The sequence below is a fragment of the Podarcis liolepis genome, assembly GCF_965112155.1.
Source record: "Podarcis liolepis genome assembly, chromosome: 8".
Lineage (NCBI taxonomy): Eukaryota > Metazoa > Chordata > Lepidosauria > Squamata > Lacertidae > Podarcis > Podarcis liolepis.
In genome coordinates this window covers 38,310,452-38,338,207 of record NC_139560.1, presented here as the reverse complement: position 1 = coordinate 38,338,207, position 27,756 = coordinate 38,310,452, and the positions used below count along the sequence as shown (strand labels likewise).

At 43.8% G+C, this 27,756-nt stretch overlaps 1 protein-coding gene, 2 long non-coding RNA genes and 1 pseudogene across 4 annotated transcripts in view; 1 reads left to right on the top strand and 3 right to left on the bottom strand.

Moving 5' to 3' along the window:
• The window catches only part of LOC310713628, a 28,347-nt gene extending 1,622 nt beyond the window's left edge, over positions 1-26,725 (bottom strand). Inside the window, exons 1-2 of the long non-coding RNA XR_014529361.1 lie at positions 26,410-26,725; positions 23,634-23,834 (exon numbers count right to left, since the gene is read on the bottom strand). This is a non-coding gene — a long non-coding RNA (uncharacterized lncRNA). The remainder of the gene's footprint in view (positions 1-23,633; positions 23,835-26,409) is intronic.
• LOC310713603 (DGAT1/2-independent enzyme synthesizing storage lipids-like) lies at positions 1,225-8,202 on the top strand (annotated as a pseudogene). The gene is made up of 6 exons (XR_014530105.1): positions 1,225-1,503; positions 2,104-2,268; positions 4,809-4,986; positions 5,764-5,824; positions 6,515-6,654; positions 8,005-8,202. The product of XR_014530105.1 is annotated as a DGAT1/2-independent enzyme synthesizing storage lipids-like (transcript).
• On the bottom strand, positions 6,533-13,287 carry LOC310713629. Its single transcript, XR_014529362.1, has 3 exons — positions 13,273-13,287; positions 8,013-8,986; positions 6,533-6,663 (listed from the first exon to the last, which is right to left on the bottom strand). It is a non-coding gene; the product is annotated as an uncharacterized lncRNA (long non-coding RNA).
• Positions 26,726-27,534: 809 nt separating the features above from the next.
• Positions 27,535-27,756, bottom strand: part of LOC310713812 (uncharacterized protein) — a 36,972-nt gene continuing 36,750 nt past the window's right edge. The window contains exon 13 of the mRNA XM_083518380.1: positions 27,535-27,723. Within this exon, the coding sequence (XP_083374506.1) occupies positions 27,619-27,723 (105 nt within the window). The 3' untranslated portion in view covers positions 27,535-27,618. The remainder of the gene's footprint in view (positions 27,724-27,756) is intronic.

Sequence of the window (27,756 nt, the reverse complement as noted above, 5' to 3'; positions counted from 1 at the left end):
GAGAAGCAGAAATTTAATTCCTCCCTATAACACAGCTATTATTGGAATCAAAACAGTTGTGTTTTAAAGCCCCCCACCCACCCTTATCAATTTTGTCTCTTTCCCTTTGTTGAAAGAGGTAGTGAAGGTAGAGTAAAATAAAAAATATGCAATTCAACTATGTAAAGGTAATGGGTTTTCAGATGACTTAGTAATTTGTAGACAAAAATGCAATGGCTGTGTACTGTGGCATGGTCCCCAATAAACCAACGTGAAAGAAGTTCTAGAGGCAGTGAAAACAGGGTTTGGCCATCGGCACCTGTTCTTCTCTGGCAGCAATGCTGCTATTCCACTTCACATCCCCAGAAAGAGGCACTTTGCAGTGAATTCCAAAATGCTGCCACCCATCAGCTCACTATTTTCCCCACCCTCCCTCTTGTTTGGTGTTGTGTTCGCTCCACATAATTTAAGACGAGTGGATAGCCTCAGTACAAGAAACAACTGTGTAGCAGAGATCGCTTTTACTTTGGAGGCACAAAGACACACACACTCTCTGCTACAAGAAGTCTTCACTCTCTGAGCCCAGAGAGCGTTTCGACGTATAAAGTTTTTGCTGAGGAAAAGTGCACACAGAAAGTGCAAAGTCCACTTGCTCAAAAAAGTCCTGCAACTGCCAGAGTTCCCTCTGTGTAGACGTCTTGCAATGTGTCTAACTTCCTTCAGATAAGCTCTTCACAAATCCAACACATCTTCCGCAGATCATTCCAACAGTATCCATGTCTCCAATGCCCCACAACAGTGAATGCTGAAACATGAGTTCTTTATCTATCCTGGGATATGTGTTAGTTTGCCCAGCAACACAAAGAAGACAGTCACAAGATGCATGCAGCTACACTTTTAGGAGGCGGGGAACCATTTCTGCTGACTCAAAGAAAAGTGACCCTTTCTCACGTTCCTTAATACTTCAGCAGTGGACTGAAACCAGCTTGCTTTACAAGAAATAAATGGAGTGATACACTTGTCATTTTGTATCTACTTGTATCTACTTGGCAAGTTACAGTGGGGGAAACTAGGAAAATATTACATAGCAGGAGATTTCATGTAATCATGAACGCTTCTGGAATGGCAGTTCAAACTTATATACTGCATTTTCTGTTTTCCAGGTAAACAGTCATTGAAAATACCATCAAAGCCAAAGAAGGTTTCCTTCCTTGGCATACACGTGGGGCTTCATATCAGGAAACCATGAGCTTCTTTACTCAAACGCTGGGAAACTGGATTAGTTTTGAGTCCATGGAAGAATACCTGAGCTCAGGGGCTTACTCTTGGTGGTTGCGTATGATTTTGCTTTGTTCAATCATTATAATGACGTATTTGTTTATCTGTGCTCTCTCATTTTTGCTATACTGTATGTCTACAAGAAGATGAATAACCAGCAAGAAACTGATTTTGATACCAAATGTTGGAAAAAGCCAAAGCAAGTTACGGCTCAAGTTTTAGATATATTTGGAAAGATATGGCATGGTGAGTAAATGTTTCTTTCATACCCATAATTCAGCTACTATACTTTCATAGGACTGAGCATCAGAATTTCAGACTTGAGGCCCTGGAACAATAGTTACCACTACTGGCTTTAACTGTGTGGTGGGTACACAGCAAATTTAATGAGTATATCATCATGTAGTGAGACTTTGAGGGTGCTATTTTCTTGAGCTTGGTAAATCACTAGGTAACCCTGAAGCATAAACTCTGGACACAAACCATGGAATTTGTCAGCACAGGATGTGGTGATATGATGATGGCTGCTAATTTGGATGAACACTGCGTGAAAGAGGATGATGGAATACAGAGAGCTTTGGCTTGATCAAGAGGATCCATCTTATGTTCTCATTGCATCCCAGAGTGTTGAGAAATATCATTTATATGTGAGCACAACAGAGAAAGTCCTGGTCCGTGTGGATGACAACCTAGTATCCAGAATGCTGCAACATATAGGAGAGCTTTTTAACTGATCGTAAATTACAGTTTTCTGAACCACAGTGTTTTCTTCCAATAAAAGATTGCAATATTCCATTTATTTTTCAACAAAATAACATTTATTTATTGCATTTCATATTATTTCAGGTTATGAAGTTTTTGGCATGGAACATCTCCCTAAAGGACCAGTGCTTATTATCTATTATCACCCAGTTTGTACTATTGACTATTTCTTGCTTGTCGCTAGACTTTTCAAGGAGACAGGGAGAGAGTGCTTTACAATAATTGATCATGCCATATATCGGTTTCCAGGTAAGTTATTAAATTTAACTCATGCTTTTTTACATAAAATATGTGAAATACAATATAAAATAATGCTATAAGATATAAAACAATGCTATGAAATATAAAACAGTGTATCAGGCAAGCAGGTGAAAAACAACACATGAAATATCACCAAGTGTCCTCACAAAAAAGGAAGTTGGAAACTGCAGGCTTGCTTTTGGCCATTTACAACATCAACCTCTTCTCCCAATAATGTTTCAGGCATCATATTTGAATCAGGCTATGTTTCCAATACAACATGTCAACATGGGTCTTTTGGCCCTGATCACAGATTGCAGGAAAACCTTATCTGACCTCAAAACAGCTCTGAGAGAGCTTCTTCTTCTTCTTCTTTTACTCTAGTAATGGCAGTTACTAGAGTAAAACAATTCCTGTGCTTCTATGCAGAAATTCCATGCTTTCTTGTACAACTTGTCTACATTCTTCCTCAGGGATCTAAGATCTGAAGGAATCTGGATAATGTGACATCTGATTTCTATGCTGTAACTGCAGGCTCTCATATAATAATTGCTGCTGACTTTAATACTAGAATACTACAAGGTTTAGGAAAACGCATCTCAAAGTTGAAGATATCCTCAAGTACAAAGAGTTTTGCAAAATTCAGTCATTAGTAAAGATGGATATTCCTTACTGGAAAGAACAATGCAAAGTATGGGATTCTGCTTGGGAGCATCTGCACTAGCAAACCACCCGCGCAAAATCCTCTGTATTCAAACACCACTGGGTGGCAGCTGGGATGGGGTGGGAGCTACAGCTAAGTAAAGGGGCAGAAGCCCAAGTGAAGCCGCAAAGACATGTTTGTGGCTTCGATAGCAAGTCCAACCAATCACCAAATCTGCACACAGATCCCAGAAAACATGGCCCCACCCAAACACATGGCCAATCAAGCACTCCCCCCCACAGCTTATATGCCCCCATGTGACACTGCAATCAAACACATGTGGCACCCTTGTTGTAGTGTTCATGGCCCTCCCCTGCCACTCCCCCCACATCATCTTCCTCTGATGACACCACAGAAAGTTCATGGAAGGAAGGAAAGAAGGACCAAGCCCAATGTGGCCCAGTTGCACAGTGTGCTCTTCAGGGGTATTCTACTGGTTAATTAATGCAGCATATGCTGAACTATTTAAAATTTTAAAAGATGATGCTGTTAAGGTGCTACACTCAATATGCCAGCAAGTTTGGAAAACTCAGCAGTGGCCAGAGGATCGGAGAAGATCAGTCTACATCCCAATCCCAAAGAAGGGCAGTGCCAAAGAATGCCCCAACTACTGCACAATTGCACTCATTTCACATGCTAGCAAGGTTATGCTTAAAATTCTACAAGGAAGGCTCAAGCAGTATGTGGACCGAGAACTCCCAGAAGTGCAAGCTGGATTTAGAAGGGGCAGAGGAATCAGAGACCAAATTGCAAATATGCACTGGATTATGGAGAAAGCTAGAGAGTCTAGAAAGATATCTACTTCTGCTTCATTGACTATGCAAAAGCCTTTGACTGTGTCGACCACAGCAAACCATGGCAAGTTCTTAAAGAAATGGGAGTGGCAGAAAGTGAGGAGGAATTAAAGAATCTTTTAATGAGGGTGAAAGAGGAGAGCGCAAAATATGGTTTGAAGCGCAACATCAAAAAAATGAAGATCATGGCCACTGGTCCCATCACCTCCTGACAAATAGAAGGGGAAGAAATGGAGGCAGTGAGAGATTTTACTTTCTTGGGCTCCATGATCACTGCAGATGGTGACAGCAGATGGTGTATGGAACTGAGAGCAGGACCATAAAGAAGGCTGATTGCTGAAGAATTGATGCTTTTGAATTATGGTGCTGGAGGAGACTCTTGAGAGTCCCATGGACTGCAAGAAGATCAAACCTCTCCATTCTTAAGGAAATCAGCCCTGAGTGCTCACTGGAAGGACAGATCCTGAAGCTGAGACTCCAATACTTTGGCCACCTCATGAGAAGAGAAGACTCCCTGGAAAAGACCCTGGTGTTGGGAAAGATGGAGGGCACAAGGAGAAGGGGACAACAGAGGACAAGATGGTTGGATAGTGTTCTTGAAGCTACTAGCTACTATTTCTGGGTTAGCGGAGTCTGGAACCTGAAGCGTATGTAACCTGAAGCATATGTAACCTGTGGTACCACTGTAATGTATCCAAAAGCTCTGCAGCCTAAAGGGATTGAAGTTTTGGGTGGTGCAGCAAGCACTATGGACTGTATTTTTATCATAATGCAAACCTAAATGTACTACAAACTTCACTTGAGGAACCCATGTCTAAAAAGGTGGCCACCTCAGCACTCTCACCCTACTGTCAGAACATCTGAGCAAAAGAGGAATTAGCATAAAGTCCCCCTCCATGAAATCCTAGTTGAAATGGATTGGCAGAGAGCTATGATTGTGATCCATAATAGTGCAATATGTTTGGAATAATGACACTTGTATTGTATCCACACTATTTCCTAAATAAGTTTCACAAAAAATGCATTCTTCTATTTGGGTCTTATTTTGTCAGGGTGGAAGACGGCTTGTGATGCGGCCAGGTTGAAATATTTCAATAAAGTTGAATCTGTGGAAATTTTGAAGAAAGGCCATTCACTGGTGGAGCTAGAGAAGGAAACTTCAGTACTGACTACAACATAATGTGGGGTAACCGCACAGGTTTCGCTCGGATAGCTTTGGAGGCAAAAGTGGTGAGTGATCTTTGTGCAATTTGCATTGCCTTCACGATTATCCTAGATAAGACGTAATGTGTTGATATCCTTGATCTAGCATCCTAAGTAGTTGAGGATGGCAAATCCCCTGTTTGGGGGTCAAATGATATCTGTTTTTCCCACCACTGCTTTTTTTGTTTGTTTGTTTTAAAGCTATTAAAATCAATTACATTTAAAAAGAAAAATAGCTTTTTTCCTCTTCAATTCTTGAAGCATACAGGAACATTGGAAAGTCAAGTGAGTACTTTGGTTGATCAAGAAATCTGCTTTCAGGCAATAAGCATTTTATAATAATATACATTTTTTAGAAACAGAATATCTTTTTACTACTTTCTAGTAGAGTTTATTCAATGTACACTGATCTGCAAAAGTTTTGCTGCCTGTCTCAGGACTGAGTGAACATGTCCTTGATTAGTTTTTTCTTATATTTAAAAGATAGCTTTTCTTAGATTTAAAAGATAGGGTCAGATGATATCTGGAGGTCCAAGTATTTCCCACCCCTGCTTTTTTTTAAAAAAAAGCTGTTATAATCACTTACATTTAAAAAGAAAAATAGCTTTTTTCTTTTTCAATTCTTGAAAATCTGGGGGACAGCATGTGCAATTTGAAGTCAATTACGTCTGGCTTGTCATTGTAATGCCAGATGGGGAGCATTATTCCTAGTCCTTAACCAAAATAAAGGTGGAGCGGGTGGGGTGAAGTAATTCTCCAGTTCTCAGCTACCTTTGATTTTGATTTTTGATTTTATTCTTTTAGCCCATCATCCCTATATTTACACAAAACATTTGTGAAGCATACAGGAACATTGGAAACACAAGTGAGTACCTTGGTTGATCAAGAAATCTGCTTTCAGGCAATAAACATATTAATAATATATAATTTAAAAAACAGAATACCTTCTAGTAGAGTTTATTCAGTGTACACGGATCTGCAAAAGCTGTGCTGCCTGTCTCAGGACTGAGTGAACATGTCCTTGCTAAGTTTTTTATTAGATTTTAAAGATAGCTATAATATATAAAAGTGGTAGGAGCCCCAGCATAGAGGGGAACTGAGCAGGGGAAAAAACATATTCTGCAGTATATTTTACAGCTTTTGATCTTTTTGAAGAGCTGAAAAGATATGTTGCGTGGCGAGTTCCCGCCCCCCACCAGGATAAATAAAGACACGAGACACCTAGCCGGTGAAAAGAGGGCGAGCCCCCTCTCCGCCGGCCCCCCAGCTGATTGTCTGGCTGGGGGGGCAGGCCTGGCCGGGATTTCCCTTCTCGCGGGGGCTGCGACCAGCCCCCGCTCACGTGGGGTGGGCGTGAAGCCCGCAACCCCACCTCCTGGGCAAGCCGGAAGTGGCTTTGCTTTTTCTTTTCCAAAAGTCTCACTTAACTATTTAACTCTTCCTCTCTGCGGCGGGCTCCGACATGGCTGGAATTGCTAAAAACTCAGAATGCCAACTCATTTCAATTTTGATATGGGGTAGCTTTCTTTCAGACTCGTTTCCCTTTCAAACATAGGGCTGACAAGATGGTTATATGAGAAAACACGACTTATCTACCTTCCCATATATGGAGGATTTCCAGTGAAACTGAGGACATATATTGGAGAACCCATCCCATATGATCCAAATATAACAGCTGCAGAGCTGGCTGAAAAAGTAAGTTAACTCTACACCTGGAAGTATAAAAGCAGAATATTGTTTTCCTGTTGGTTTCTCTCTTTCAGTTCTAAATTGTATTCTGCCTATTGACTTGCTCATTCTATACGACCAGAGATAGGGTTCATTATATTGACTTTTGTGCATTATGTCCATCAGTCAGCTTTCCCTCTCCGTAAATTGTTGAGACCACGAAAAACCTATGCATTTTATGTAGTGCTGCACAAAGATCTGCTCATGCAATAGGACTTCTTCTACCCACCACATGCCCCAGAATCTGCCCCAGAGGGTTCCTCCAAGGCCCCTAGTGTGGGACCCAGTAAGCACTATATGCTCTTAAGCCTCAGTAAAACAGAAATATACTCGGAGACCTGTAGTGATTTCATGCTCTTTATTGCAGCTTGTAAAACAGTGATTTAATTGCCCTCCCCCAACCTCAGGATTTTATATACATTATTTACACAATGAGTCCCATCTGACTGGCTGATTCTGCTTCCCTCCTGGAGCCTGATTGGTATTTTCCTGCAGGCCAATCCGTTGTTGCATTCTACGATCCTACCAGCTTAATAGACTGATTAACTTCCTCCTGGAGCCTGATTGGTCTTCTCCTGCAAGCTAACCTGTTGTTGCATTCTAGGATACTACTTGCCTGTTGTTCTAGGATCCAAGCTTAGTACATAACAAAAACTATTACTGAAGAACTTCTGATGTTTGTGTGATTTATTGCAATATGTGAATGCGACTCCATGCTACTCTGCTATTTTCACCCATGCCCTGTTGTGCTGTTTTCAGGCATGTAACCAGGAGGTGACTGTTTTTTCTCACTAGCCCTGTCAGCCATTGCCATTCTAAGAGAACGAGGGAGGTGTTCATAGTGAGTTCAGGCACCTCTTTTTCTGGAAAAATAGCACTGAGCATAGTGAAATATAACTCAATAGCATTTCTGCAGTTTTCCTCACATAGCTGGAGGTAACAACCATGCAGGAAAACTAATTCGTACCAAGCAGCCCAAGGCACTTATGTGTGGTTGTATCTCTGCCATTCTCATACAGTGCTCTTGGTAAAAAAAAACATAAAGATTCACTGGATTCACGGAGAGATGAACAGTTTCCTAGTGGGGTTTCCTGGCCCTGTCTGCTCTTGCCCAACCCTCCATGCTGAAAAAGTCAATCTTGAGGATTGTGGGACAAGGACTGTCATATTGCACATCTGTAACTGGGGGAAAATGCGATTCTTTATTCTGCTGGTTCTGATCCCTTTAGCTTTTTCCTCACAAATATGAATAACTGTGAATATCCATTTTGCAATATATTGATATAACACAATATTCCTTTGTTCTTCTTTCAACAGGCAAAGACTGCAATTGAAAATCTTCGGGATAAACAACAAAAAAGGCCAGGAAATATATTAAGAGCTATTTCAGAACGATTTGATAAGCATTACAAAGCTGACTAGTCCATATAAAGCAGTTGTAATGTTTATGATCATGCATCTGTAATATAAAACTTTAATTATTATGTAATTAAAGCTAAGTTAAGATACACAGAATTGTGCTGGATTGTATATTAATTATTGTGAAGGGTCATTAGCTCATTAGCTCAGCCCTTGGTGTACATGCTGAAGGGCCTAAGTGCCTTCTTGTCCTATCCTGCAAAACTCCCAGAATCCCCCATTTGGAGACTTACACTGGTAGCACCAGAATCAAAGAGTGTAACGGGAAGGCGAGTGTTTAATTGAACCTTGAAATAATGCTATATCTGAAAGAGTAATGTCTACAAATCTTCTGTATCAAAACAGTGACACTTCTTTTATGTTTATAAAAGGCTGTTCCAAGATCTGAGCCCTGTAACACAAATCTTTCTGCAGAAGCTCTTGTGTATGCTCACTGAGTCTCAGGACTTGGACAGCATAATGATGATACTAAAACACTCGCTGAACAAGAACATTGAATACATGGAGTAGGCTTTACTATCAAAAACGATCTTGTGAAGCTCTTGTCAAAAGTCCCTACTGGCATTAATGAACGACTTTCAACTCTTTGAATAAAACTCACCAAAAACCAACAGGCTACTATTCTAAGTGCTTATGCACCAACACAGGATGTCGATGAAGACATTAAAGATAAATTTTACTCTCAGCTGGATATCATCCTATCAGAGACCCCTAAGGAGGATAATATTATCCTCCTGGTTGATTTTAATGCAGGAGTTGGGCAAGATTTTGATCTGTGGCCTGGGACTATTGGGAAAGAAGGAATTGGCAATAGCAACCAGAACAGAATCTTTCTTTTGACTCTATGTGCAGTGCAAAACCTTGTTATTACCAACACATACTTTCAACAATATATATATATATATATATATATATATATATATATATATATATGCAGGTTTTGGTGTCTTCGGGTGTCTTCCCGTGTAAGAGTTGGGGTGTCTAGGCGACGTTTCGACGAGGTCTCACTCGTCATCTTCAGGCTGGTGCTTACGGCTTCTTGTTACTGGAACAGAGCAGGATCTCAGTGTTTGAGTTCCTATAAATACTGTTGAGGGGGTGTGGTGTATTCTGGGCAGAGAGGAAGTTCCCAGGATAGTGTGACTTTTCTTCTTTTGTTCCTTAATTACTTGAGGGATATCTTGAGTGATTTCTTGAGTGATATTCTGAGTACCACTTAGGAGGGTCATTAAGAGTGGATTAGTTGCTAAAGCTTTCGTGTCTTGACCTCTTGAGCTTGTGAAGAGTTTTTCTGAGAAGATGGCTGTACTGCACTTAGTTGTGTTCTGGCTTGGCTTCGTGTATAGGGGCGAGCTGTGGTTTTGTGCCCTGTGCCAGTCAGATCTGTGTAGGGATTGCAGGGGGGTGTAGCATCCGGAGGTGCCACTATGGTTTGGCTACTGGATGGTGTCTGTAATTTATCTGTGGAGAGGGTCTGGGTTTGGGTCTGGTGTGGTTGATTGGTGATGGTGTTCTGTGTGCCTCTGGTTCTGGTGTCGGTTTTTGTGGGGAGGGCTAATTTCCAGATGTCTGGCAGGCGGGACGTGTCGTCACGCTTGTTCATGTTGTGAGGGTGTTTCTCTATCTCGATGGCTTCCATGATTATTCTCTTGTGGTGATGTTCCATGTTAAAGAGCAATTTGGAATCTGCAAAATTAATTTCGTGTCCTGTTTCTTTCATGTGTTGGAAAAGAGAGGAGGTTTTTTCTTCTTTTTTGACGGCATTCTTGTGTTCTGCGATACGTGCATTTATTCGTCTGTTTGTTTGTCCAATGTACGTGGCTGGGCAGACTTTGCAGGGTATTTCATAGACCCCTTGGTTTTCCAACTGGATTTTATCTTTGGGGTTTCTGAGGATATTGGCTATTTTTTGGTTGGTGCAAAAGGCTGTTTTGATATTGTGTTTATGGAGGATTTTGCTAATTTTATCTGTAGTGCCCTTGATATAAGGAAGGAGGGCCATGCCATTGTTTTCCTCTGTGTCTTGGTTTTTGGGGGGTGTTTCTTTTTGGATTAGCTTCGTAACCCTGTTTTGCTGGTATCCATTGGCGATTAACACATTTGAGAGATTCTGTAACTCAGTTGTCAAGTGGTCTTTGTCAGCCAGGCGTTTGGTTCTGGAGATGAGAGTCTTGGCTACGGAGTTTATTTGTGCAGGGTGGTGGTGTGATTGTGCATGTAAGTAGCGGTTGGTGTGTGTTTTTTTCCGGTAGATGGTGTGTCCTAGGGAGCCATCAGGTTTTTTGTAGATTAGGACGTCAAGGAAGGGAAGTTGGTTGTTGGCTTCTATTTCCATAGTGAATTGTATTTTGGGGTGTAGGCTGTTGAGATGTGTGAGGAAGCTATCTAGTTTTTCTTTCCCGTGTGGCCAAATTACAAAGGTGTCGTCAACATATCTGAGCCAAAGTTTGGGTTTGTGTTCTGACTTGTCTAAAGCATTGGTTTCAAAGTGTTCCATGTACAGATTTGCGATGACCGGTGAGAGGGGTGATCCCATAGGTGCTCCTTCTATCTGTTTGTATCTTTGTCCATTGTGGATGAAGTACGTGTTGGTTAGGCAGTGGTTGGTCAGGTCCAGGATGTATTCGGGGGGATTGTATTTGTTTTGGATGGCTGTCAAGGCTTCATTAATGGGCACTTGTGTGAAGAGAGATACAACATCGAAGCTCACAAGTAGGTCATCGGGATGTAGGTTTTGCTTCTTTATTGTTTCTATGAACTGGAAGGAGTTAGTAACGTGTGAAGCGATGGATTCTGCATAGGGCTGAAGTTGCTTAGCGAGAAATTTAGCGAGATTTTGTAGAGGTGAGCCTATGGAGCTGACTATTGGTCTGAGTGGTGTTCCTTCTTTGTGTATCTTGGGGAGACCGTAGAGTTTGGGGCATCTGGATGATTTTTCTCTGGGGATGATTCTTAGCTGGATTTCTTCACTGATAGGAGAGGCTTTTATTTTGGATTTGGTGGTTTTTTCCAGATAGGTGGAAAACCACCAAATCCAAAATAAAAGCCTCTCCTATCAGTGAAGAAATCCAGCTAAGAATCATCCCCAGAGAAAAATCATCCAGATGCCCCAAACTCTACGGTCTCCCCAAGATACACAAAGAAGGAACACCACTCAGACCAATAGTCAGCTCCATAGGCTCACCTCTACAAAATCTCGCTAAATTTCTCGCTAAGCAACTTCAGCCCTATGCAGAATCCATCGCTTCACACGTTACTAACTCCTTCCAGTTCATAGAAACAATAAAGAAGCAAAACCTACATCCCGATGACCTACTTGTGAGCTTCGATGTTGTATCTCTCTTCACACAAGTGCCCATTAATGAAGCCTTGACAGCCATCCAAAACAAATACAATCCCCCCGAATACATCCTGGACCTGACCAACCACTGCCTAACCAACACGTACTTCATCCACAATGGACAAAGATACAAACAGATAGAAGGAGCACCTATGGGATCACCCCTCTCACCGGTCATCGCAAATCTGTACATGGAACACTTTGAAACCAATGCTTTAGACAAGTCAGAACACAAACCCAAACTTTGGCTCAGATATGTTGACGACACCTTTGTAATTTGGCCACACGGGAAAGAAAAACTAGATAGCTTCCTCACACATCTCAACAGCCTACACCCCAAAATACAATTCACTATGGAAATAGAAGCCAACAACCAACTTCCCTTCCTTGACGTCCTAATCTACAAAAAACCTGATGGCTCCCTAGGACACACCATCTACCGGAAAAAACACACACCAACCGCTACTTACATGCACAATCACACCACCACCCTGCACAAATAAACTCCGTAGCCAAGACTCTCATCTCCAGAACCAAACGCCTGGCTGACAAAGACCACTTGACAACTGAGTTACAGAATCTCTCAAATGTGTTAATCGCCAATGGATACCAGCAAAACAGGGTTACGAAGCTAATCCAAAAAGAAACACCCCCAAAAAACCAAGACACAGAGGAAAACAATGGCATGGCCCTCCTTCCTTATATCAAGGGCACTACAGATAAAATTAGCAAAATCCTCCATAAACACAATATCAAAACAGCCTTTTGCACCAACCAAAAAATAGCCAATATCCTCAGAAACCCCAAAGATAAAATCCAGTTGGAAAACCAAGGGGTCTATGAAATACCCTGCAAAGTCTGCCCAGCCACGTACATTGGACAAACAAACAGACGAATAAATGCACGTATCGCAGAACACAAGAATGCCGTCAAAAAAGAAGAAAAAACCTCCTCTCTTTTCCAACACATGAAAGAAACAGGACACGAAATTAATTTTGCAGATTCCAAATTGCTCTTTAACATGGAACATCACCACAAGAGAATAATCATGGAAGCCATCGAGATAGAGAAACACCCTCACAACATGAACAAGCGTGACGACACGTCCCGCCTGCCAGACATCTGGAAATTAGCCCTCCCCACAAAAACCGACACCAGAACCAGAGGCACACAGAACACCATCACCAATCAACCACACCAGACCCAAACCCAGACCCTCTCCACAGATAAATTACAGACACCATCCAGTAGCCAAACCATAGTGGCACCTCCGGATGCTACACCCCCCTGCAATCCCTACACAGATCTGACTGGCACAGGGCACAAAACCACAGCTCGCCCCTATACACGAAGCCAAGCCAGAACACAACTAAGTGCAGTACAGCCATCTTCTCAGAAAAACTCTTCACAAGCTCAAGAGGTCAAGACACGAAAGCTTTAGCAACTAATCCACTCTTAATGACCCTCCTAAGTGGTACTCAGAATATCACTCAAGAAATCACTCAAGATATCCCTCAAGTAATTAAGGAACAAAAGAAGAAAAGTCACACTATCCTGGGAACTTCCTCTCTGCCCAGAATACACCACACCCCCTCAACAGTATTTATAGGAACTCAAACACTGAGATCCTGCTCTGTTCCAGTAACAAGAAGCCGTAAGCACCAGCCTGAAGATGACGAGTGAGACCTCGTCGAAACGTCGCCTAGACACCCCAACTCTTACACGGGAAGACACCCGAAGACACCAAAACCTGCATTCCTGTACCCGTGAAAATCTACGAAAGCATATATATATATATATACACACACACACACACACACACACACACACAGTTGTACCTTGGATTCCGAATGCCCTGGAACTTGGACATTTTGGCTCCAACAATGGCGCAAACCCGGAAGTGATTGTTCTGGTTTGTGAACATTCTTTTGGAACCCAAACGTCTGGCGGGGCTTCCATGGCTTCTGATTGGCAGCAGTAGCTTCTTGCAGCCAATCAGAAGCCACGATTTGGTTTTCAAACATTTTGGGAAGTTGAACGGACATCCGGAACCGATTCCGTTGAACTTCCAAGGTCCTACTGTAAATTTAAATCATGGAGGCACCCTCAGTCGAACCACTGGCACCTCTTAGACAATGCAATTGTCCAAGCTGAAGACTGCCATGAAGTACTCCTTACCAGAGCTATGAGGAGTGCCGACGACTGCTGGACAGATCACTGATTAATACGGTCCGCAATGGCTATCAAAATTATACCTCAACGCAGGCTTCAAGGAAGGAAACCAAGGCGCAAAATAAACACTGAAGCCCTTCAAGATCCCATTAAGTGGGATTGCTTCCAAAGTACTCTTAAGGTCCATCTACTTTCGGAGTTCCCTGATAACATTGAGGAACACTGGACCAAAATAAAAAGATCAATTGTTGCAGCCCATGAACACCTGGTGGATAAAAAAATGCTCAAGAGATCCAGCACTTAGCCAACACTCATGATGCACAGAGTTTCATTAAAGCCACAAAGACCATCTATGGGCCAATAAATCATGGCATGCCCCCTATGCTCAACAGACAGTACCACACTTCTAATAAAAAAGCTATTGCACTGTGATGGAAAGAACATTACCAACATCTCCTTAACCACAACTATCTGTAGCTGCTGAAGTCCTCTCACAAATTCCGCAAAAACAAATTAGAGATGAACAACAACAAAGCCAGCGAACCTGATGGGATACCTGCCTGCCTATGGCCTTTATTGACCTGACTAAGGCCTTCAACACTGTAAATCGTAATGCCCTGTGGACTGTCCTTCTGAAAATTAGTTGCCCAGATAACATCATTCGGTTCCTCCGTGATAATATGACAGCAACAATCACAGATAACAATGGCTCTCAAAGTGAACCATTCACAGTGCGATCAGGTGTTAAACAGGGTTGTGTTATCGCCCTAACTCTATTCATTCTATTTAATGCCATGATCCGACACTTTGTCGAAGGGAAACTCCCCACCAGAGTAGAAATTATATATCTAACAGATGGAAAGCTCTTTAATCTGAGTAGGCTGAAAGCAAAGAGTAAGGTTACCGTATCTTCCATCAAAGAGCTTCAGTATGCTGATGACAACGTAGTGTGTGCACACTCAGAGGATGACCTCCAAACCATCCTAAATATCTTCACAGAAGCTTACGAAATGCTTGGCATATTATGCAACTTCCAAAAAATCAAAGTGATGCATCAACAAGCACAAAACAACCCCCCTAGAGTGCCACAAGTCCAACTCAATGGTGTAATATTGGAAAGTGTTGCTCACTTCTCCTACCTGGGCAGTTATCTTTCCACAAGGGCTGACATCCAGCATCGCCTGAGCTCTGCAAGTGAAGCTTTCTCCCGTGCAGAGTGTTTGAGGACCTTCGCAGGGAAACCAAAATGCTTGTTTACAAAGCTATTGTACTACCAAGCTTACTGTATGCTTGTGAAACATGAACCACTTATAAACACCATCTCCAGCTCCTCAAAAGATTCTATCAATTGTGTCTTCCGCCTCAGCCGGATGTTGGGCATTTAGTGTCACCACTCCCATACTGTGGAACACCTTTTCAGCAGAGATTTGGCAGGGGTCCTTGCTTTTCTCTTTCAGGAGTCTCTTGGAGACTTTTAAGACAATAGCCTAATGCAGTTTAAAAATGTTTTTAAACAGCCACTGTGAGAACAGCATGCTGGACTAGATGGGTCACTGGCTGGATACAGCAAGTTCTTCTTATGCTCTTAAGAGGCCTCTGCTCCTTGGTTTAATAATATAAGATTCTTTTTCATGAATACTGAAGACTAGACCATGCTTCCTGAAGCATTGGCCTGATCCAACAAGCTCTTCTTACACTCTTTAGAGGCTTTGAAAGAAAAGAAACTTTCAATCTCCCTCTGCTTCAAAGTTTAATAATAGAAGATGCTTTTCATGACTATTGAAGATTGCTTCCTGAAATGAGCAAAGAAAACTTTTGATGGCTAGTAGTTATCAACCCAATAACTAGTGACTTCCAGGTCGACTGCGGATAATGGCGGACGATGGAGACCACTCGTCCTGAACAGCCCGCTTGCTGCAAGGAGATGGGAAGGGAGCATGGGTAAAGCACCTTCTCAAAAAATGTCTGAATGGAAAGTTTGGGTTCCGAAGGGTCCAGCAGTGTCAAAGGATGTTCTCTGGAAGCTCCCAAAGCTTTGCAGGGAGCCGTGGGAGCTCCGAGATTGAGCACAGACACACAGCACCATCAAGACCCACAGCAAACTGCCTCAAGAGCCGCCATTGAAGCAACAGCTCCTTCAAAATAAAAGAAATTTGACAATGTAAAGACATTTAAATTATCAAAAATAAAATAATTGGATCCACACTAGGGTGGTAAAGAGGAGATCCACCCACCCCTCTCTCCAAACGCAGGTATTGAACTACACGGAAAAAATCTGCTGGGACTGCTACAAGAACGGGGGGAAATACTGCTAATAGTTTTTTTAGAAGCATTCCGGTCTATGAACTGAGCTAAAACTGTGATTTGCTTAAGTACTGGATGCATAACTTTTGTGCTTTATAAATATTTTCCAGCAAGCGAGCCAAACTGCAAAGAACTTGAAATATTGGGGAGGGAAAGAGAAGAAATTGCAACGTGGACTTTGTGGGTTGCTGTTTTTAATATCTTAAGGATTGTTTTTTATTTCCTTTATTCCTTTTTATGAACTAAAGGAGACAGACACTGTGGACTTGGATTTAATTTGGTTTTAAAATGTTAAAATAAGATCTGGAAAGGCTCTGGCATTTTAAAAAAAAACATCAAAATGGATGGTTATTTTCTTTATTTTTATATTATTTGGGTCTGACGGAAACTAAACATAGTCTGGAGGCAATGTAATTTTCTTTTCTTTTTTTATATGAATCAATGGGTGGACTCTTTGAACAATACAAAGGGGGAAAGGAGACTTGGTTTGAAAGACTCTAAACTTTGTGTGTGTGTGTGTGTTTTATTTTTTATGACTATATACAAGTGGATAATACGAGGGCCTTTTGAAGAGGCTGAAGAAAGATACACACTGTTAAGTGATATGGTTTTGGGGAATGGAAAAGGAGTAATAATAATAATAATAATTTATTATTTATACCCCGCCCATCTGGCTGAGTTTCCCCAGCCACTCTGGGCGGCTCCCAATCAGTGTTAAAAACAGTACAGAGTTACATATTAAAAACTTCCCTGAACAGGGCTGCCTTAAGATGTCTTCTGAATGTCAGGTAATTATTTATCTCTTTGACATCTGATGGGAGGGCGTTCCACAGGGCGGGTGCCACTACCGAGAAGGCCCTCTGTCTGGTTCCCTGTAGCCTCACTTCTCGCAATGAGGGAACCGCCAGAAGGCCCTCGGCGCTGGATCCCAGTGTCCGGGCTGAACGATGGGGGTGGAGACGCTCCTTCAGGTATACAGGACCGAGGCCGTTTAGGGCTTTAAAGGTCAGCACCAACACTTTGAATCGTGCTCGGAAACGTACTGGGAGCCAATGCAGATCTCTCAGAACCGGTGTTATGTGGTCCTGGCAGCCACTCCCAGTCACCAGTCTAGCTGCCGCATTCTGGATTAATTGCAGTTTCCGGGTCACCTTCAAAGGTAGCCCCACGTAGAGCGCATTGCAGTAGTCCAAGCGTGAGATAACTAGAGCATGCACGATTCTGGCGAGACAGTTCGCGGGCAGGTAGGGTCTTAGCCTGCGTACCAGGTGGAGCTGGTAGACAGCTGCCCTGGACACAGAGTTAACCTGTTCCTCCATGGACAGCTGTGAGTCCAAAATGACTCCCAGGCTGCGCACCTGGTCCTTCAGGGGCACCGTTACCCCATTCAAGACCAGGGAATCCCCCACACCAACCCACTCCCTGTCCCCCAAAAACAGTACTTCTGTCTTGTCAGGATTCAACCTCAATCTGTTAGCCGCCATCCATCCTCCAACCGCCTCCAGGCACTCACACAGGACCTTCACCGCCTTCACTGGTTCTGATTTAAAGGAGAGGTAGAGCTGGGTGTCATCTGCATACTGATGAACACCCAGTCCAAACCCCCTGATGATCTCTCCCAGCGGCTTCATATAGATATTAAAAAGCATGGGGGAGAGGACAGAACCCTGAGGCACCCCACAAGTGAGAGCCCAGGGGTCTGAACACTCATCCCCCACCACCACTTTCTGGACATGGCCCAGGAGGAAGGAGCGGAACCACTGTATGACAGTGCCCCTAGCTCCCAGCCCCTCTAGACGGTCCAGAAGGATGTTATGGTCGATGGTGTCAAAGGCCGCTGAGAGATCCAGCAGAACTAGGAAACAGCTCTCACCTTTGTCCCTAGCCCACCGGAGATCATCAACCAGCGCGACCAAGGCAGTTTCAGTCCCATGGTGAGGCCTGAATCCCGATTGGAAGGGATCCAAATGGTCCGTTTCCTCCAGGCGTGCTTGGAGTTGTTCAGCAACCACCCGCTCAATCACCTTGCCCAAGAATGGCAGATTTGAGACTGGGCGATAGTTGGCCAAATTGGCCGGGTCTAAAGATTTTTTTTAAGAAGCAGTTTAATGACCGCCTCTTTCAGCGGGTCTGGGAAGGCTCCCCAATGGGGGGAAGCATTCACCACCCCACAAAGCCCATCGCCCAGTCCTTCCCAGCTAGCTTTTATAAGCCAGGATGGGCAAGGATCAAGGAGACAAGTGGTTGGTTTCACTCGTCCAAGCAGCCTGTCCACATCCTCGGAGGTAACATGATCCCATGTAACAGGACCAGACAGAATTCTAGCACTCTCCCGCCCTGGCACTGCTCCCATGGTGGAGTCTACCTCCTTCTGAATCTGAGCGATTTTATCTGCAAAAAACTTTGCAAAAGCATTGCAGGAGATCTTGGGGTCCCTACCAGGCCCCGGTGGTACAGGTGGTTCCGATAGATTGCGAACCACCTGAAAAAGTCTCCTGCTGCTGTTTTCTGCAGATGCAGTGGAGGCGGCGAAGAAGGCCCTCTTCGCCGTCGCCATTGCCACTTGGTAGGCTCGACGTTGAGCTCTAGCCCGTGTCCGGTCTGATTCAGAATGAGTTTTCTGCCACCGGCGCTCTAGCCGTCTCAATGATTGTTTCATCACCCTCAGCTCCGGGGAAAACCATGGGGCTGTCATGACTCCATGCAATCGGAGAGGGCGCTTCGGAGCCAGACAGTCAATAGCCCTGGTTAACTCCGCATTCCAGCGTGCCACCAGGGAATCAGCTGAAGGCCATCAACTTGGGATAAAGCATCCCCTACCACTCTCTGGAAGCCAATTGGATCCATTAAGTGGCGGGGGCGGACCATCCGAATCGGTCCCACCTCCCTGCAGAGGGGAAGGGTTGCGGAGAAGTCCAGTTGCACCAGGAAGTGATCTGACCATGGCACTTCTTTTGTTTCGCTTTTAGTTAGTGAGATGGCTGCAGCCACTGGCAAGGACAGGGCTGACGCGAGGGCCTTGCTGGTGCTGCAGCGTGATGTGCCACCTTCTGGGGTGCCCACCTCACCTCCCCAGGGCCTGGTGCCAGCTCTGATCCCCTGATCTGGTGTGCCTGCAGGGCTACAACATGGAGTTTGTGATGCACCATGTGACTGTGGTGATCGGGCGCAACTCGTCGCTGGGCACTATGAATGTCAACATGGGCCACTCCAGCCCCCGCAGTGAGTCGGGAGTCATGGGGACAGGCGACACTTGAGCAGGCCATGCTATGGGGATCGGGTGTAGGGAGACATGTGGGCAGGATGGCGTGTGGGGATTTGGGGTTGGAGGACAGGAGTGCAAGCTGGGAGGGGTGGCGGTTAGGGAGACATGCAGGCAAGTTGGGTCGTGAGGATGGGGCTTAAGGTGACATGGGTGCAGGCTGGGTTGTGGGGATCTGGGTTAGGGAAGCACATGCATAGGCTGGGTCATGTGGACGGGGGTTAGGGAGACGTGTATAAGCTGGGTTGTGGGGATGGGTGTGTGCAGGCAGACACATGTATAGGCTGGGTTGTGGGGATGGGGTCATGGAAGGCCTGCATATAGGCTGGGCCATGGGGGTGAGGGTGATCCATGTGTAGGCTGGGTTGTAGGGACAAGCATTAGCGATATTGACCACCTCATTAACCAAAAGCAGACCCATACTTCCCATTGAAATACTTACCGTATTTTTTGCTCTATAGGACGCACTTTTTCCCCTTCAAAAATGAAGGGGAAATGTGTGTGCATCCTATGGAGCGAAGACGCCGTAGCCCCGCGACCCTCTCCCGGCTGGAAAGGTGAAGCGCAGCTATGGCAGGAGCCTCTACAGCCCCACATCACCTCTCCAGCCGGGAGAGCGCACGCGGGGCTAAAGAAGCACCCCGCGACCCTCTGCTGGCTGGGGAGGTGACGTGCAGCTATAGAGGCTCCTGCCGTAGCTGCGCATCACCTCTCCAGCTCGGAGAGGGTCGCGGGAGGCTGCTTTAGCCCCGCGCGCGCTCTCCCGGCTGGGGAGGTGACGCGCTGCTATAGAGGCTCCTGCCATAGCTGCGTGTCACCTCTCCAGCTGGGAGAGGGTCGCGGGAGGCTGCTTTAGCCCCGCACGCGCTCTCCCGGCTGGGGAGCTGAAGCGCGGCTATGGCAGGAGCCTCTACAGCCCCATGTCACCTCTCCAGCTGGGAGAGCGCTAAAGCAACCCCCGCTACCCTCTCCTGGCTGGAGAGGTGATGTGTGGCTATGGCAGGAGCCTCTCCGCTGCGCCTTTCCGCTGCTCCCTGACCTGCTCTTTGGGGCTGGTGGTGGGCTTCCCCCCCCCCCAGCCCCAAAGAGCAGGTCGAAAGGAACCTGAAGCCTGGAGAGCGAGAGGGGTCAGTGCACACCGACCCCTCTCGCTCTCCAGGCTTCCAAGGTAGCCGCCTGAACGCACCTTAAACGACACCTTGTTTTAGAGCAGGAAAACAAGAGGGGGAAAGTTCTCCCCCTCTCTGTGCATCGCCTCCTGCCGCTTCACTGAAGGGGCACTGGGCAGAGAGGGGGAGATTTTTTTCCCCTTGTTCTCCCCCCTCTAAAACAAAGTGCGTCCTATTGTCCGGTGCGTCCAATGGTGCGAAAAATACGGTATAAGTTTATGTTGATTAAAATCATTCTTCATCTTAAATATTGTATTTTCCCCCTGTTTTTTGTGCACTACAAATAAAATATGTGCAGTGTGGATAGGAACATATTTTTTTCAAACTATAGTCCAGCCCCCAACAGTGTCTGGGGGACAGTGAACCAGCCTGAGGACCCCTGGGCTAAGATGTTCATACAACTAATTTTTACACATGCACACAGACAAGACAGCATTTCTCTCTCTCTCTCTGCTGACCCATGCACAGGAACTGACATTTGCAAAACTAAGCAAGGATTGTTTGTTGAGATTGCTGGGGGTTGACTAGACGACCCTTTGGGCCCCTTCCAACTCTACATTTTATGATTCTATGAAGAAAACCTTTTACTTACATTCCTGGTAAGCCTAAATTGTCGTTATTTCAGTCACCTCTCTGTGGGAGCAGCAGAAGTCTTGTCTGGTGCACTTTTTTGTAGGCTAATTTCCACCAGTATGGAGACACGTCCCTTTATGTGGAGGTTTAAAGAGACTGTGATGGGTGTGCCATCTGTATGAAGAAACCAAGCATTGTGAAAAAGAGAGAAGGCTTGGGGAGGCTGCTTCTGGGAAGTTGTGGCCATTTGTAATCAAACATAAAATATGGAGTCACACCTACAAGAACATTCATATTGCACAATAACATATTCAGTCACAGAAAACCAGTTCTTGAGTAAGGAGTAAAGGTAGGAATAGTACTTGAAGTACTCTGTCTATGATTCAGTCATTAGAACAAATATCCATGGCTTGTAAAAGCCAAACAGAACTGCAAAACATAAAAAGCACATGTAACTTATGTTCACTAGCCGCTTAATGAATCACATGAAGAAGAGTTAAAGCCCATTAAAAGCCATTAAAACCACTTAAAAGCTACTAAAATGCAGATAAAAACCACAGGCAGATAAAAAAAACCCTGGTATTGTGTATACCCCCTGGTGGCCAGGGCGAGAACTTCAAAACATGAGTTCCCTGTGAAGAGGGATTTATTCATTTTTTCCACATTTATTTAATATTAAAACATGGGAAGTAAAAGGCAAATAGAACCGAAAAACAAAAAACCATAGGTTTCTGATCTTCCCTAAATTTTTGCACATTTATTTAATATTAAAACAAGTAATAACGATACATTACAAACAAAATCAAAAGTTGCACTACAACATTGTCCATTGCCATAATACCGCAGAATAATTACTCCAATTCTCAATCTCCCATCACTGGCAAGGAATCTCTCTCTCTCTCTCTCTCTCTCTCTCTCTCTCTCTCTCTCTCTCTGCTCAATTTAACAATAAGTTCGAGAATTCAATTTCCCAAAGGGAGAGAAGCAACAAAATAAAAAAATAAAATAAAAAAATAAAAATATTTATGATTTTCAGGTTTATACACTTCAATAATTTTACAGTCATTCTGGAGTCTGGTAGGTAGCTGTGTTGGTCTGATGCAGTAGACCCCCTTCTCAGCTTCCAGGTGTCCTGCCATGGCCCCCACTGAGTGAGGGAATGCCCTGCTGCCACAGCAACCACCCCTTCCTCCAGTACCGGGTGTCACCTGCGGCCACCGCTCTGGGCCCCAGAGCAATGCCAAGCAGCTCGGCCCCAGAAGTGACTGCCACGGCATCCCCTCACAGGGCGCTGGACGGCGCGGGGAGGATGCTGGAGCTGCTGATAAAGTAAGAGTTCTTCAGTGAGGAGAACGCACCCAATTGGCAGGGGCTGCTTGTGCCAGTCCTGAAGAAGGTGACGTAGGGGCGCTGGGTGTATGGGGGGGGGAGGGATCCAGAAATGCTGGCCTGGGGGCGGGAGGAGAGAAGCCGACTGGCTCCTCAGAGAAAGAACTTTTGCCTTCCTTTCGTCCTCCCCCCCCCCACTTGAACTCCCTATTCACGCACCCCTCGTGCAGCTCCCTCCAATGCCAATGGGTAGATCACTGCCAGTTTTTTATTGTTGGTAGTAGATTGCAGCCTGGTCTATTGCTTTCATTTCATGGATCAGTGGCCTCATTAGCTAGTAAGATTCGTGTTAAATTGCTATTTTAGGGGTTGTTTTTAATTGTCTGGAACGGATTAATCCATTTTGCATTACCTTTTCTGGGAAACCACGGCTTGGTTTTGGAACGCTTTGGTTTTGGAACAGACTTCCGAAACGGATTAAGTTTGAGAACCAAGGTACCACTGTATGTTTATTTGGTTTTAATTACATAATTATTAAATTTTCCTATTACAGAACTATGGTTTGTTTTATATGGACTAGTTAGCTTTGTCATCCTTATCAAATCGTTCTTAAATCATACCAACTTTTATGAAAAAATGGAAAGGTTTTGCTCAAGTGGCTATAAATACCAAAGTGTTAAGTACTATGCATACACAATTCTACATTTGGACACTTCCAAAAGCATATATTTTATGGAACAAAACATGACACATAAAAGATAGAAGACATGGGTTGATTTCCATTTGAAGTGATGATGCAGTGCCCCTCTATAAGGCTGGGGGATCCATTAAGGTGGTCTGTTCCCAGAGACTTATGGTCTCTGGTGGATTCCTGAATACTCTCAGGAATTTTCAAGTTGGCATGCTCACCACTTCTGTCAAAGTCTTGACATAGAATTGGGAATTAACGTAGGCAATTGACAGGTTGGCTCTTAAGTGTCATCCTCAACAATGAAGCAAACAGGGCTCCCTCATATTCTCAGGAGTGTCTGGCGATGAAGTAGGACAGTGCCTGGAAGGGACTCAGCAGCTTGCAAGGCAACATCTCTCTCGAAGGCCTGTGGTTTTTATCTGCCTTTTACAGTGGTGCCTTGCAAGACAAAATTAATTCGTTCTGCGAGTTTTTTCATCTTGCAAATTTTTCATCTTGCGAAGCACGGTTTCCAATAGGAATGCATTGAAACGGTTTCCCATAGGAAAAAGGAAACAAACTTGCAAGACGTTTTCGTCTTGCAAAGCAAGCCCATAGGGAAATTCGTCTTGCGAAGCAACTAAAAAAACCAAAACTCTTTCGTCTTGCGAGGCATTCGTCTTGCGAGGCATTCGTCTTGCGAGGTACCACTGTAGTAGGTTTTAAACAGTTTCTATGAGTGTTAATTGGTTTTAACCCTTCTTCAAGTGATTCATGAAGTGACTAGGGAAGATCAGAAACCTATGGGGGTTTTTTTGTTGTTGTTGTTCTATTTGCCTTTTACTTCCCATGGATATTTGTTTTTAATGTCTCTGTGATCCTTTGATGTCAAAGCATGTCAACCTGGAACTTTTTGTCGGAATTCAAACCTTTATCAGTAGTAACTGGCAACTCTCCAGGCACCCGGCTTGATCTCCTGTTGACCTCCCTGTCTGCATTCCCCAGCAAGATTCAGGCTAGGTCGCGATAGGCGATTCTTTTCAGCGTGAGAAGAACACCCCCCCTCTTTCCTGCCCCCCCCCCCGGCAGGGGAAAGAGATAGACAGAAACATATTTACAAGCCTTTATTTCTGTCTTTGTAGCATTACAAAAAACATGACTGCTCTATTCGAGCTCCAGCAGTCGAGTGACTAACACCTCCTGTACTTCCTGTACAAGAGCAAGAGGAAGAGCTCATATTACACTCTGAGCATATTACACTCTGCCCCGTGAAATGACTGTCCCTCTGTTTCCCACGGACAGTTCCAACATTCCCATCATGTTTTGTTTTCAAGCTGGCACTTTGCAGCAGCCTTGCATCCATATCGTAACATACTCCCCCATATGAATCAATGTGCGCTGCGAACATAGCTTGATCCAGAGAAGAAAACAAACAGTTGTTATACATATAACACTCCCCTGTTGTTTCAGTTCCGCCCTTGGAACTACCCGCCACTGGTTTCCCCAGTGTACCTCTCTGGTTGTCTGACTTCCAAGGAATGAGTGCATCTGCATTACCTTGGCTAGGGAATGTAGTGCTACGCTTAGCAACTCCCTGTTGTGTCTTTGTCTCTGACTTGGACACAGCTTCAACCTGTCTTGAGTTGTCAACAATAGTAACACATGCAACTGCTGAGTTAGCAAACTCTTTGGAATACCTCTTGGGTGGTACGCCCTTTGTAACTCTCTCAGACCTGCGTATGAGGTGCTGATCCTCTCTGCTCACTGGTTCAGTCTCAGGACTCTTTGGAGAACTAGTTCCAATAGTAAACAGTGGTTCATCCTTCACTTGTCTAGCCATTGTGTGAGATTTCCTCTCAATGACTGTGTCAACTGAGCTCTTTGAGCTACCACTGTCACTCTCAGTACCACTGTAATCAGTAAAATCATCACCATCATCTGACTTGTCCTCAGTGGGAAATGTGTGAACAATTACTCTCTCCTGTTCAGGAGCACTCTCTAGAAATTTTGTGAGAATCACCTGACCAGATTCAGACAAAATTACTCTGTAGAGACCCTTTTCATAACCCACAAAAATGCCTCTAGCATTCTTTGCTCCACCTGGAGCATCAGATTTCACATGAGACCCAAAAACCTTAAAATGGGCAACAGAAGGTTTTCTATGGAACAGCTTCTCAAAAGGAGAACTTCCCAAATATTTTGAAACCTTTCTCAACCAAGTGTAACAATAACACGATAAAGATTCAGCCCAATACTCATGTGGCAAATGTGAATTCAGCAATTGCACCTTCATCCCATTTTGCAATTCTTTGTTCACTTGCACACAGACACTTTTGTTCCATACAGCTGCTGAAACAGCAGTCTTGTGCCTTATTCTTTGCTTATCCAGGAAATCCTGAAAATCCTGTAATAGAAAAACTGGCTTTTCATCTGTGAAAAGACAATAATAATAATAATAATAATAATAATAATAATAATAATAATAATAATAATTTATTATTTATACCCTGCCCATCTGGCTGGGCCTCCCCAGCCACTCTGGGCGGCTTCCATAAAAACCAAAAATACAATAAAATATCACACATTAAAAACTTCCCTGAACAATCAATGTTAGCATCATGAACATTATTAACCTTGTCACAAAACTCTTTAAACCTTTCTAAGGCTTCTTGTGGTTTCTGCAATATGTATATCCACACATAATGAGATAAATAATCCACACACACAAGATAATATCTTGCATTGCCTCTAGATGGTGCTATCATATCAGCATACACTCGCTGAAAAGCTTTGGTTACTTTCGTCGTCTTCTGGACGTCCTTCGTCACGCCTGCAAGAGAAATCATGTTAGACTCAGATGCATTACAATTTATGCAATCACTTTGATCAAAAGTCAACAAATACAGTCCATCTTTCTCTCTGGCAGAAAGACACAGCTCTCCATCTTTGAAGATCTTGCAGCTTTCCTTATCATAGGACACGACCAGTCCTTTCTTTGTGATCTGCGAAACACTCAGCAGATTGAACTTCAAATCAGGAACCAAATAGACATTGTTAATAGTCAAGTTCAGACTCTCAAGATACACAGTTCCAAACCCGGTCGCTTCCAGCTCCTGGCCATTGGCCTGTTTCACAGCGAAGCTTTGCTTCTTAAACGTAGAAAACAGTTCTCGGTGCGACGTCATGTGTTGCGTGCAACCCGTGTCCAAAACAGAAGCGTTTTCCACTTCTGGTGTGGCTTTTAGTGACATCAAAGCCATAGAACATGACTGCTCTATTCGAGCTCCAGCAGTCAAGTGTCTAACACCTCCTGTACTTCCTGTACAAGAGCAAGCGGAAGAGCTCATATTACACTCTGAGCTAATTCCGGTGCATTGCCCTGTGAAATGACTGTCCCTCTGTTTCCCACGGACAGTCCCAACATTCCCATCATGTTTTGTTTTCAAGCTAGCACTTTACAGCAGCATTGCATCCATATCGTAACACTTTTTGCTCCTGATCAAGCAATGCATACTGCAGGGGCAACTCGTGAAGAAGCTTTTCAACCAGCTGCCTGCAATAAAATCAGCATGGCAGGATTTAATTTCAGTGATCAAACAGATGGTATTGGAGATCTCAGAAAATGCCTGGAGCACAAGTGACTGCTCAAGTTTATTTGAGTAGATTTGATTTCTGAGGATGATTACTTAAGATTCAGTATTCTAACCCAGTAGCGTTAATGAAATCCTCATTTGCTGTAGAATTAAAGAGTCACATGCCAATGAAAGAGCTTTCACTTATGCACTAGGATTCAATATTGCAACAGAGGGGACCCAGGGGTTGTCTAGTTAACCCCTTGCAATGCAGGAATCTCCACAAACAATCCCTGCTTACTTTTGCAAATGTGCTAGTACTTGTGTTATTTGTCAGTTTCTTTTGATAGCATCTCTCCCTTTGTGCGCGCTTGTGCATACATGCATAAAAACCATGTATGATCTTTTTTTTAAAAAAATTGCATTTTCAAAAACAGGAACAGAGAGCATGTTTAAGAGACATATTGTAATGGCAACCACATGTTTAAGGTCCCATTTGGCCTTTTTATATCTGGGTTTCTAACCTTGCCCTAGTGGGGGGGGGTGTTGGTTCTCTCTCTCTCTCTCTCTCTCTCTCTCTCTCTCCAGTAAAAAACTGAAGGAGAAAACAGTTTAAAATTGAGAGTATATGGCCATGGGGAAACTTGGGGGATGATGGGAATCCAGACTCTATTGCTGAATTCACTCACTCATGGAATTAACAACCTGGCAAAAAGTCCTTTTTGGAAATAAAAATGTATAACTAGCAGAAAATGCCTTTTACAAATATAAAAGAATTGTCACTGTTTTAATGCAGCTGATTTATAGGGATTACTCTTTCAGGTGTAACATTATTTCATGTTTCAGTTAAACACCCACCCTCCCATTACACACTTTGATTCTGACTCTAGCAGTGTAAGTCCTCAAAAAGGGGCATTCTGGGAGTCTTGCAGGATAGGGAAAGAAAGGACTTGCACCTCTTCGAAAACTTCTGCATAGACAGGAGGTGCTGAGCTACTGAGCTAGCAATCCTTCCAAATAAGTCATATACAATCCAGTACAATTCTCTGTATGTTTATTTGGTTTTAATTACATAATTATTAAATTTTCCAATTACAGAACTATGGTTTGTTTTATATGGACTAGTTAGCTTTGTCATCCTTATAAAATCTTTCTAAAAGAGCTCTTAATATATTTCCTGGCATTTTTTGGTGTCTATCCCGAAGATTTTCAAGTGCAGTCTTGGTCTGTTGAAAAAACAAAAACAAAGGAATACATTA